This window comes from Mizuhopecten yessoensis, unplaced genomic scaffold, assembly GCF_002113885.1.
Source record: "Mizuhopecten yessoensis strain PY_sf001 unplaced genomic scaffold, ASM211388v2 scaffold377, whole genome shotgun sequence".
In the NCBI taxonomy this organism is placed as follows: Eukaryota; Metazoa; Mollusca; class Bivalvia; order Pectinida; family Pectinidae; genus Mizuhopecten; species Mizuhopecten yessoensis.
Genome location: NW_018403516.1, coordinates 166549 through 179882, shown reverse-complemented (window position 1 = coordinate 179882; position 13334 = coordinate 166549). Strand labels below are relative to the sequence as shown.

The following is a 13334-nucleotide window of genomic DNA, read 5'->3' as shown; positions in this document are numbered from 1 at the left end:
ACAACAGTGTATTGATGGTGGTGACCGATCCAACACTTAACATGCAAACTTGCCCAAAAATCAAACCAAGTCCAATTAAGCTGTGTCCAGCCCCTAAAATATGAAAATATGGTTCAGCACACATTGCTTACACTCCTTATACATACTTCAACCTTATAACAGACAACAGCCTATTGATGGTGGTGATCCAACACTTCACCAAATAACTTGCCCAAAAACTTTAACCTCAAACCTTAACAAATTTAACCAAGTCCAATTAAGCTGTTTTTGGCCCCTAAAATAAGAAAAATATGGCTCAGCACATTTCTTCCACTCCATATAAATGCCTCAACCTTATAATAGACAACAGTGTATTGAGTGTGATGATCAAACACTGCCTGGAAAATACTAGCCGGAAATCAAGACCTGGGTGACNCCCCCCCCCCCCCCCCCCCCTTTTATCCGAAAAGGCAAGCTAAAAACATATGTAACCATAGTAATACATCTGGGTCTGTTGGTAAAACACATGTTACCATAGTAACACATCTGGGTCTGTTGGTAAAACACATGTTACCATAGTAACACATATAGGTCTGTTGGTAAAACACATGTTACCATAGTAACACAGATAGGTCTGTTGGTAAAACACATGTTACCATAGTAACACATCTAGGTCTGTTGGTAAAACACATGTTACCATAGTAACACATATAGGTCTGTTGGTAAAACACATGTTACCATAGTAACACATCTAGGTCTGTTGGTAAAACACATGTTACCATAGTAACACATATAGGTCTGTTGGTAAAACACATGTTACCATAGTAACACATCTGGGTCTGTTGGTAAAACACATGTTACCATAGTAACACATATAGGTCTGTTGGTAAAACACATGTTACCATAGTAACACATCTAGGTCTGTTGGTAAAACACATGTTACCATAGTAACACATATAGGTCTGTTGGTAAAACACATGTTACCATAGTAACACATCTAGGTCTGTTGGTAAAACACATGTTACCATAGTAACACATATAGGTCTGTTGGTAAAACACATGTTACCATAGTAACACATATAGGTCTGTTGGTAAAACACATGTTACCATAGTAACACATATAGGTCTGTTGGTAAAACACATGTTACCATAGTAACACATATAGGTCTGTTGGTAAAACACATGTTACCATAGTAACACATATAGGTCTGTTGGTAAAACACATGTTACCATAGTAACACATATAGGTCTGTTGTTATGGACCAAAAAACAGGAATAGATCAGGGTTGTGTAATTCCACTTACTAGGTGCAGATGAGGTTACTAAACAGGAATACAGACTGTCATTGTTACTAAACTCTTAAGATAGGCATTACCAATAGTTATGTACGAAGTTGTGATTTTGTTGTTATTATATCATTATTACAACTGAAGTGATATCAAATGTCAGAAAAAGAACAACAGATAAAATACAAAATAATAAAAAGACGAAAATGGAAGGAATTACATAGACAAATAAGACAAATGGAAATGAGGATTGAGCTTAATAAAACATAGAAAATGTAGGAGTTGGAACACATGTATACTTACGACAGGAGATGATGGGGTCACCTAATGTCATCAGGCAGCATTAACAGTAAGTTACAAGTTAGATAAGGTGAGACCTGTTACAACAAATAGTACGACATCATATACAACTTATGTATAACTGAGTTGTATTCTGTTAGCTACAGGGCTATAACAGTACAATGTACAGTCAGCTACAGGGCTATCACAGTACAATGTACAGTCAGCTACAGGGCTATCACAGTACAATGAACAGAGTCTGTCAGCTACATGGCTATCACAGTACAATGTAAAGTCAGCTACAGGGCTATCACAGTACAATGAACAGAGTCTGTCAGCTACATGGCTATCACAGTACAATGTAAAGTCAGCTACAGGGCTATCACAGTACAATGAACAGAGTCTGTCAGCTACATGGCTATCACAGTACAATGTAAAGTCAGCTACAGGGCTATCACAGTACAATGGACAGAGTCTGTCATGTACAGGGTCTGTCAGCTACAGGGCTATCACAGTACAATGAACAGTCAGCTACAGGGCTATCACAGTATAATGTACAGTCAGCTACAGGGCTATCCCAGTACAATGTACAGTCAGCTACAGGGCTATCACTTTACAATGTACAGTCTGTCAGCTACAGGGCTATCACAGTACAATGAACAGTAAGCTACAGGGCTATCACAGTACAATGTACAGAGTCTGGCAGCTACAGGGCTATCACAGTACAATGTACAGACTCTGTCAGCTACAGGGCTATCATAGTACAATGTACAGTCAGCTACAGGGCTATCACAGTTCAATGTACAGAGTCTGTCAGCTACAGGGCTATCACAGGACAATGTACAGAGTCTGTCATGTACAGGGTCTGTCAGCTACAGGGCTATCACAGTACAATGGACAGGGTCTGTCAGCTACAGGGCTATCACAGTACAATGAACAGAGTCTGTCAGCTACATGGCTATCACAGTACAATGTAAAGTCAGCTACAGGGCTATCACAGTACAATGAACAGAGTCTGTCAGCTACATGGCTATCACAGTACAATGTAAAGTCAGCTACAGGGCTATCACAGTACCATGTACAGTCAGCTACAGGGCTATCACAGTACAATGAACAGGCAGCTACAGGGCTATCACAGTACAATGTACAGGGACTGTCAGCTACAGGGCTATCACTGTACAATGTACAGTCAGCTACAGGGCTATCACAGTACCATGTACAGTCAGCTACAGGGCTATCACAGTACAATGAACAGTCAGCTACAGGGCTATCACAGTATAATGTACAGTCAGCTACAGGGCTATCACAGTACCATGTACAGAGTCTGTCAGCTACAGGGCTATCACAGTTCAATGTACAGAGTCTGTCAGCTACAGGGCTATCATAGTACAATGTACAAAGTCTGTCAGCTACAGGGCTATCACAGTACAATGTACAGGGTCTGTCAGCTACAGGGCTATCACTGTACAATGTACAGTCAGCTACAGGGCTATCACAGTACAATGTACAGAGTCTGTCAGCTACAGGGCTATTACAGTACAATGAACAGTCGACAACAGGGCTATCACATTACAATGTACAGTCATCTACAGGGCTATCACAGTACAATGTACAGAGTCTGTCAGCTACAGGGCTATCACAGTACAATGTACAGACTCTGTCAGCTACAGGGCTTTCACAGTACAATGTACAGTCAGCTACAGGGCTATCACAGTACAATGTACAGAGTCTGTCAGCTACAGGGCTATAAAAGTACAATGTACAGATCTAGAGTCTGTCAGCTACAGGGCTATCACAGTACAATGTACAGTCAGCTACAGGGCTATTACAGTACAATGTACAGAGTCTGTCAGCTACAGGGTAAGCACAGTACAATGTACAGAGTCTGTCAGCTACAGGGCTATCACAGTACAATGTACAGAGTCTGTCCGCTACAGGGCTATCACAGTACAATGTACAGAGTCTGCCAGCTACAGGGCTTTCACAGTACAATGTACAGAGTCTGTCAGATACAGGGCAATCACAGTACAATGTACAGAGTCTGTCCGCTACAGGGCTATCACAGTACAATGTACATAGTCTGTCAGCTACAGGGATATCACAGTACAATGTACAGTCTGTCAGCTACAGGGCTATCAAAGTACAATGTACAGAGTCTGTCAGCTACAGTGCTATCACAGTACAATGTACATAGTCTGTCAGCTACAGGGATATCACAGTACAATGTACAGTCTGTCAGCTACAGAGCTATCACAGTACAATGTACAGAGTCTGCCAGCTACAGGGCTTTCACAGTACAATGTACAGTCAGCTACAGGGCTATCACAGTAAAATGTACAGAGTCTGTCAGCTACAGGGCTATCCCAGTACAATGTAAAGAGTCTGTGAGCTACGTATAATGTACAGAGTCTGTCAGCTACAGGGCTATCCCAGTACAATGTAAAGAGTCTGTGAGCTACGTATAATGTACAGAGTCTGTCAGCTACAGGGCTATCCCAGTACAATGTAAAGAGTCTGTGAGCTACGTATAACGTACAGAGTCTGTCAGCTACATGGCTATCACAGTACAATGTACAGTCTGTCCGCTACAGGGCTATCATAGTACAATGTACAGTCTGTCAGCTACAGAGCTATCACAGTACAATGTACAGAGTCTGTCCGCTACAGGGCTATCACAGTACAATGTACAGAGTCTGTTTGCTACAGGGCTATCACAGTCCAACGTAAAGATTATGTGAGCTACGTATACAGGGCTATCACAGTACAATGTAAAGAGTCCGTGAGCTAGGTATACAGGGCTATCACAGGGCTATCACAGTACAATGTACAGTCAGCTACAGGGCTATCACATTACAATGTACAGTCAGCTACAGTGTTATCACATTACAATGTACAGTCAGCTACAGGGCTATCACATTACAATGTACAGTCAGCTACAGGGCTAGGGCTATTACATTACAATGTACAGTCAGCTACAGGGCTATCACAGTACAATGTACAGAGTCTGTCAGCTACAGGGCTATCACATTACAATGAACAGTCCGCTACGTATACAGGGCTATCACAGTACAATGTAAAGAGTCTGTCAGCTACAGGGCTATCACAGTACAATGAACAGTCAGTTACAGGGCTATCACAGTACAATGTACAGAGTCTGTCAGCTACAGGGCTATCAGAGTACAATGTACAGACTCTGTCAGCTACAAGGCTATCACAGTACAATGTACAGTCTGTCAGCTACAGGGCTATCACAGTACAATGTACAGAGTCTGTCAGCTACAGGGCTATCAGAGTACAATGTACAGACTCTGTCAGCTACAAGGCTATCACAGTACAATGTACAGTCTTTCAGCTACAGGGCCATCACATTACAATGTACAGTCAGCTACAGGGCTATCACAGTACAATGTACATTCAGCTACAGGGCTATCACTGTACAATGTACAGTCTGTCAGCTACAGGGCTATCACAGTACAATGATCAGACAGCTACAGTGCTATCACAGTACAATGTACAGATTCTGTCAGCTACAGGGCTATCAGAGTACAATGTACAGACTCTGTCAGCTACAAGGCTATCACAGTACAATGTACAGTCTTTCAGCTACAGGGCCATCACATTACAATGTACAGTCAGCTACAGGGCTATCACAGTACAATGTACATTCAGCTACAGGGCTATCACAGTACAATGAACAGAGTCTGTCAGCTACATGGCTATCACAGTACAATGTACAGTCAGCTACAGGGCGATTACAGTACAATGTACAGAGTCTGTCAGCTACAGGGTTATCACAGTACAATGTACAGAGTCTGTCAGTTACAGGACAATCACAGTACAATGTACAGTCTGTCAGCTACAGGGCTATCAAAGTACAATGTACAGAGTCTGTCAGCTACAGGGCTATCACAGTACGATGTACAGAGTCTGTCAGCTACAGGGCTATCACAATACAATGTACAGAGTCTGTCAGCTACAGGGCTTTCACAGTACAATGTCCAGTCTGTCAGCTACAGGGCTATCACAGTACAATGTACAGAGTCTGTCAGCTACAGGGCTATCACAGTACAATGTAGTCTGTCAGTTACAGGGCTATCACAGTACAATGTACAGTCTGTCAGCTACAGAGCTATCACAGTACAAGGTACAGTCAGCTACATAGACAGGGCTATCACATTACAATGTACAGTCAGCTACAGGGCTATCCCATTACAATGTACAGTCAGCTACAGGGCTATCACAGTACAATATACAGAGTCTGTCAGCCACAGGGCTATCACAGTACAATGTACAGTCAGCTACATATACAGGGCTATCACAGTACAATGTAAAGAGTCCGTGAGCTACAGGGCTATCACAGTACAATGTACAGAGTCTGTCAGCTACAGGGCTATCACAGTACAATGTAAAGAGTCTGTGAGCTACGTATACAGGGCTATCACAGTACAATGTAAAGAGTCCGTGAGCTAGGTATACAGGGCTATCACAGTACAATGTAAAGAGTCTGTGAGCTACGTATACAGGGCTATCATAATACAATGTACAGAGTCTGTCAGGTATCTGCATGCCGGGGGATCAACCTAACTTGAAAATTGACACACACCCCTCTCTCCTTCTGTCAAACTCAACTATTCCTGGGCAAGAACAAGTTTCATAATAGTATTGAATTCAGGAAAAGACCAATGATTGTATAATAATGGCACCTAAACAGATGGAAGACATGCCAGCTAGGAGTTTATCAAAACTACAAATCAACCTCAGGAAATGACAGTAATTATAAGACATTGACACCCAATCAGGACAGAAACATGCTGATTAATATCTGCATATATACAGTACAATGTACAGAGTCTGTAATCAGGGCACTGGACATGCCAAGTGATGAGTGAGGTGGGGGGGGGGGTTCACACAACATAATTTGTATTGTGACATTATTCCCACGGTGTTAGGGACATATCAAGGTCTGTTTAAACCCCTCCCACGGTGCTAGAGACATATCAAGGTCTGTGTAAACCCCTCACACGGTGTTAGAGACATATCAAGGTCTGTGTAAACCCCTCCCAGGTTGAATTCCCCTTTGATAAGTCTGAAAGATTGCATTCATTTGGTCACTGTTTCACGGTAGCTTGGTTTTTGTTCAATGTTCTTGTGTTCAGTACTGTTTGGGTGGCCAGAAGTGGTCTAACAAATAAACATCTTCTGGAAATTATAAAATCTTCAACAGAATAATCATATCAATAAGGATGCATTCATCATAATTCGTACAAGAGGCCCAAAAGGCCTGTATTGCTAACCTGGATCTTTGAGCAATCATAGGAAATATTCTCAATAAGAGTTCTTTTGCAAATATTTCCATGTATTGAGTCCCCTTGTCCAGACTTAATGAAACTTTATACTACAGCAGGCTTCTGGTCAAATATCATCACTAAGGGCCTCCTGGTATTGCAGAAAAGCATTCACATATTTGCCCCCTGTGACCTTGAAAGTAGGCCGAGGTAATTTATTTGGAGAAAATTTATAGAACTCTGTCCCTGGTACCTACTGGCCAAAAATCATAACTCTAGACACCTCTTGGTTAAGGTTCTGTTTAAAGGTTTGTTACAACTTTGAACCCAGTGAGCTTGAAAGTAATCAAGGTGATTTATTTGAGGACACTTTATAGCACTCTGTCGCAGAGATCTATTGGCCAAATACCGTAACTCTGGGATTCCTGGTTATTCAGAAGAGGTTTAAAGGTTTTTAAACATATTTGACCCTTATGACCTTGACAGACGGTCAAGGCCATCTATTTGAGAAAACTTTATATCACTTCATGCAAGGTATCTACTGGCCAAGTATCAGTACTCTTGGTTATCAGTACCTCCTGGTATCAGTACCTCCTGGTATCAGTACCTCCTGGTTATTCTGGAGAAATTTTAACATATTTGACCCCTGTGACCTTGAATGTATGTCAAAGTCATTTATTTGAAGAAAGTTTATAGCATGCTGTTCCAGATACCTACTGACCAAATACAATTGCTCTAGGCCTCTTGGTTATTCAGAAGAAGTTGTTTAAAAGTTTTTTAAATTTTGAACCCTTTTACCTTGAAAGTTGTTCAAGGTCATTATTTTGAGCACACTTTATATCACTTCATGCCAGGTACCAAGTATTATTACTCTGGGCCTCCTGGTTATTCATAAGACTCTGTTTAAAGATTTTTACATATTTAACCCCTGCGACCTTGAAATCAGGTCACGGTAAGTAATTTGAGGACTCCTTATAGCACCAGGTACCTACTGGCAAGTTATCATTACTACGGGCCCCCTGATTATTCAGAAGAAGATGTTTAAAGTTTTTGAACACATTTGACCCCTGTGACCTTGACAGTAGGTTAAGGTCACTTATTTGAAGAAACTTTATAGCACTTCATGTCAGGTACCTACTTGCCAAGTGTTATTCTTTGGGTCTCCTGGTTATTCCGAGGAAATTGTTCATATTTAACCCCTGTGACCTATAAAGCAGGTCAAGGTAATTTATTTTAGGAATCTTGAAAGCACTCTGTCCTAGGTACCTACTGGCCAAATATCATGGCCCAAGGTACTCCAATTCTTAAGAAGAACTCGTTCATAGAAAAAGTTGACAGATGACGGGGAACACACTATACCATAAGGTTCGTGCCAGGTGAGCTAAAAATTGCTGAGTTGCAAATTTCTCTCTTCATGCACATCATAATCAATATATACTTTCATTATGTTGTGTTGTGGTTTATTAGGCTTTGAACACACAAGTTTAATGGACAGACAGCCGTGCAGACAGCAGGACAGACAGAGCGATTCCTATATCCCCCCCCATAACTTCATTTACAGAGGGTAAAAAGATACAAGAGTACACATAATACTGACCCCTGGTCTGGGAAGGGATAGGTACACTGGCTTGTCCATCCGACCCTGACATACATCATTGACCTCTTTAACCAGAACAGACAGGTCATTGATCTGAGATTCCCAAGCGTCGGAAAACGTGTCCAGGTTTTCTCTGGCGATCTTACTGTTAGGGTACTGACTGAGGGTTTTCGCTGCCATCATTGTCTGAAAGAGAAAAGGAATTAAAACATAAAATGGTTTTACCCAGAGTTGATTAAAACACAATTCTACCTTCACGTTGAACTTAGAGGATATGGTACTTTTCTGTGGCATCTACAAGAATTCCATAATTCCAGGAAGCTATCAAACTTTTTCCCCTGTGACCTGTGTGAAAAAAACTTGAAAAATATAAATTATAAATTATTACATTAATAATACATAATGGTGAATAAATACAGCTTATATATAGTTATTACATATTTTTATATGCATGAAAATTTCTCGTAATCACATTGGTCGGATTCTATACACGTGACCAGTCCTCAAAAACTCATGTAGACTGGTTATCTGGTGAATATTGATTTCTAAATATAGCCTATATGGAAATTCCCCGGAACCTGTCGTAGCGCATACGCAGTTAGACCGGAACGCAGTCTGTCAGACGACAATAGAAGATGGCTGCTGGCGAACGTTTCTCTTCCGTTAAAATTTCTAAAACTATTCGAGGATAAAGATGCTGTTAACATAAAGAAAAGGCCATTGAACACGCAGTGCATGTCCTCCATGCTTATCTGAAGAAAAAGAACCTAGACGATGTCTTCGAAAGCTACGATGCTGAACTGTTGAATTCAAACCTGGCTAAATCGCGTACAAAAATCAGAACCTTGAGTTTTGTTTTGTTTTATTGTTGAAGCATATAATAAAACAGTTATGGACTTTTGTGCTGGTAAATATGATGTGATATAAACCTCGGTTTCGCCTCGGTCAATATCACTCTTTCAGGTTCATATCACATCATATTCACCAGCACAAAAGTCCATAATTGTATAATGATGACTAAATACAGCTTATATACAAGAGCCCAGATGGTCTGTTTTGCTCACCTGGATATCTAAGCAATCATGGCAAAATATTTTCCAAATGAGATCCAAGGGATTATGCCAGATCCCAAGGCCAATCCATGTTGCATATCTGTATTAGATTTTTCATGTCCAGCAATTTTATGTATGGTTATGGTGTGGGGATCTCAACTGTTTCCAAGCTGTGACTCAGAAACTAGGTACTTAGGGTTGTGGCCAGACCCCAAGATCAATTCTAATATCATGACTGCATTCGTCTCTTTTTGCCCAGCATTTGTATTTTTAATTTTGGGGTTGGGATCTCAAACCGTTTCAAAGTTATGACCCAGGGGTTCAGTCTGCAAGGGCGGGGCAAACCTTGGGGTTAATTCTAATATCATGACTGCATTCGTCTTTGTATGCCCAACAACTGTATATATAGTTTTGGGGTGGGGATCTTAACCATTTCGAAGTTATGACCCAGGGGTTAAGTTTCTAAGGGTGGGGCAGACCCCATGGCCATCCTGGAAGCATATATATATGTGCATTCTTCTCTTTATACTCAGCAATTGCATATATGGTTATAGGGTGGGGATCTCAATCATTTCCAAATAATGAACTATTTTTGGCTCCACCCCTTAGCCCAGGGGGGTCAGCCCTACCATTTGTAGAATTTTTAATCTCTGCCTCTGATGAATGCTTCTGACCAAATATGACTGATATCCAGTGCACAGTTCTACAGAAGAAGTCGTTTATAGAAATATAGCCAAATTTCCCCCTTTTGGCCCTGCCCCTCAGTCCCCTCGGGTGTCAGCCCCACCACTTGTACAATTTTAAATCCCCACTACATAAGGATGATTCCAGTCAAATATGGTTGATATCCATCTCTTAGTTCCAGAGAAGAAGTTGTTTAAAGCATTATGACCAAATTGCCCCCTTTTGGCCCCACCCCTCAGCCCCCTGGGTGGTCAGCCCTACCATTTGTACAATTTTGAATCCTCACAACCTAGGGATAATTCCAGTCAAATTTAGTTAAATTCCAATCAGTGGTTAAGAAGAAGTCGTTTGAAGAAATTGTTGACGTACGGACGCCACGGTATGGCATAAGCTCACCTTCGGACCCGGTGAGCTAAAAATGCATTTCAGATATTGAAAAAGGGTAACACGTCCACCATTCTTAGGACTATCTATGTCCAAAAATTAGGATTCAACACAACTCTTATAAAATCTAGATGTTTATGAATCCTCGAGTCCTAATAAAAATTACAATTGTCAGGTTTGATGGTCTGGTAATGTATTGATAAATTTTATGAAGGTAACCTACATACAAACAGTACAGTTGTGGTTTATAAACTGGGGTCTTTTTTCTGGGTTTTTTAAGTGTGTTGTGTATGGGGAAATGTGATGTGCTAGGGGGGGACAAGCTGGGTGTGCCAGGGGAGACAAGCTGGGTGTGCGAGGGGGAGATAAGCTGGGGGTGCGAGGGGGAGATAAGCTGGGGGTGCGAGGGGGGGAAAAGCTGGGTGTGCGGGGGGGGACAAGCTGGGTGTGACAGGGGAGACAAGCTGGCTGTGCGAGGGGAGACAAGCTGGGGGGGCGAGGGGGGACAAGCTGGGTGTGCCAGGGGAGACAAGCTGGGCATGCGAGGGGGAGACAAGCTGGGGGTGCGAGGGGGAGATAAGCTGGGGGTGCGAGGGGGGGAAAAGCTGGGTGTGCGGGGGGGGGCAAGCTGGGGGTGCGAGGGGGAGATAAGCTGGGTGTGCGAGGGGGGACAAGCTGGGTGTGGGAGGGGAGGCAAGCTGGGTGTGCGAGGGGGAGATAAGCTGGGGGTGCGAGGGGGAGATAAGCTGGGTGTGCGAGGGGGGACAAGCTGGGTGTGCCAGGGGAGACAAGCTGGGCGTGCGGGGGGAGACAAGCTGGGGGTGCGAGGGGAGACAAGCTGGGTGTGCGAGGGGGAGACAAGCTGGGTGTGCCAGGGGAGACAAGCTGGGTATGCGAGGGGGAGACAAGCTGGGTGTGCGAGGGGGAGATAAGCTGGGTGTGCGAGGGGGAGACAAGCTGGGTGTGCGAGGGATGCTTTGGACGGGATCAGTTGGCTTGTCTGTGCCATCATGGTTGCTATGGGTAGCAGAAAATTAATGTCCATGAATGTAAGGGGATTATATATAGGATCTTACATGAGTTTCCATTTCATTTGAGATTTATAAACGAGTCTTAAGAATTTTTCAATTTAGCGATCCTCTGGCAAGCTAAAAGGAAAAAATATGGGACAAGTTTGTGATCAATTCTGATGAAACTATATTACGAGAGATTAGTGCACACAATAATGACGAGTCAAAATATTATTTTAATCATGATTCTCCTTTCGTGGTTGAAAAGGCATCTCTAAGGTGAAGGCGAAGAAGGCCATCTGTATTGATGGCATATCTTCAAAACTCCTTAGAACCTGTTCTACAGACATCAGTGTGCCTCTGAGCGATATGATTAACCACTGTTTTGATAAATCAGAGTTCCCTTGCAGACTAAAGGAGGCACAGGTAGTTCTTACTTTTAAGAAAAAAGATATTTTAGATAAACAAAACTACAGACCAGCCGGAATTTACCTTGTATATCAAAATTTTTTGAAGGAACCATGTGTGATCAACTGACTGCATTTTTTACTTTTGGGTGTCAATCCACCCTGTTGCGACTTGTTGAGGATTGGCGTAGAGCCCTGGACAACCATGAGTATGTCACTGCCATACTGATGGACCTCTCCAAGGCTTTTGACTGTCTTCCTCATAAGTTGTTTGTCGGGAAGCTGGAGACCTATAGCCTGAGCAAAGCCTCAGTTAACCTGGTGGGACCCTTGCTTTTTAATGTATTTGTAAATGGCATGTTTTTTATATGTGACATCCTGTAAATTATATAATTATGCCGACGACAACACTGTCAGTGACTCAAATAAAGACCCAGAAGTTTTAAAACATAGTATTGAAAATTACTGTCAAAATAGATGAAAGCAAACCCTGATAAATTCCAGGCGATTTGTATAGAGAAACGTTTGGTAGATGCTATACAGTCTTTTAGTGTTGGCGAAACAGATATTGTTCCTGACAGCGTTGTCAAACTTTTAGGTGTAAACTTTGAATCATTTTTAAACTTTGAAGCTCATATTCTCTGAAATTAAAAAGAAAGCCTCAAGGCAATTGTCCGTTTTGAAATGAATTGGGAGTTTTTTTAACCAAACAAGGAAGACATGTAATTTATAATTCTTTTCTTGTTTCAAATTTTAACTGCTGTCCTTTAGTCAGGCACTCTTGTACCATGAAGAGTGTCAGAAAGTTATAAAAGATACAAGAAAGAGCTTTAAGGTTTATACACAATGATCAGCACTCACCCTTCAGACACTTACTCAGTATTACCAACAGTGATTTGCTACATGCAAGGCGTCTGAAGGATATGGGTTGTGAGGTTTTTTTAAACTATAAATAAAATGTCTCCTGAATATATTCACAACCTTATAAATATTAAGATGTCTCATTATGACTTCAGGGAAGAAAATTGCAAGTGCCCAGGGTCAACAATAAACAAAAATGATTTGCTTTTTGGGGCCGCCCAGTTGTGGAACAGTCTCCCCAATGACTTCCAAAAATTTGAAAACTTCAAAGAATTCAGGAAGCTGGTCCATTCCTGGGATGGCCTCATCTGCCTTTGCAATATAATTCATATTGTGCCCTGGTTACCTCTGCCACCTGACATTTTGGATTGTATATACAATATTGTTTTATTTCATTTCATATATGTATTAATCATATTCTACATTTTTTGCAGCATCTTATTCTTATTTTAATTTCATATATTCTAAACTATATTTTTTTTACAAATTTTGTTAATTGATTTCGGTATC

General features: G+C 41.6%; 1 protein-coding gene across 1 annotated transcript in view; it reads right to left on the bottom strand.

The window, feature by feature from the left end:
• Positions 1-13334, bottom strand: part of LOC110447186 (alpha-catulin-like) — an 84013-nt gene that overhangs the window by 29249 nt on the left and 41430 nt on the right. Inside the window, exon 11 of the mRNA XM_021492718.1 lies at positions 8427-8612. Coding sequence (XP_021348393.1) covers positions 8427-8612 — 186 coding nt within the window. The remainder of the gene's footprint in view (positions 1-8426; positions 8613-13334) is intronic.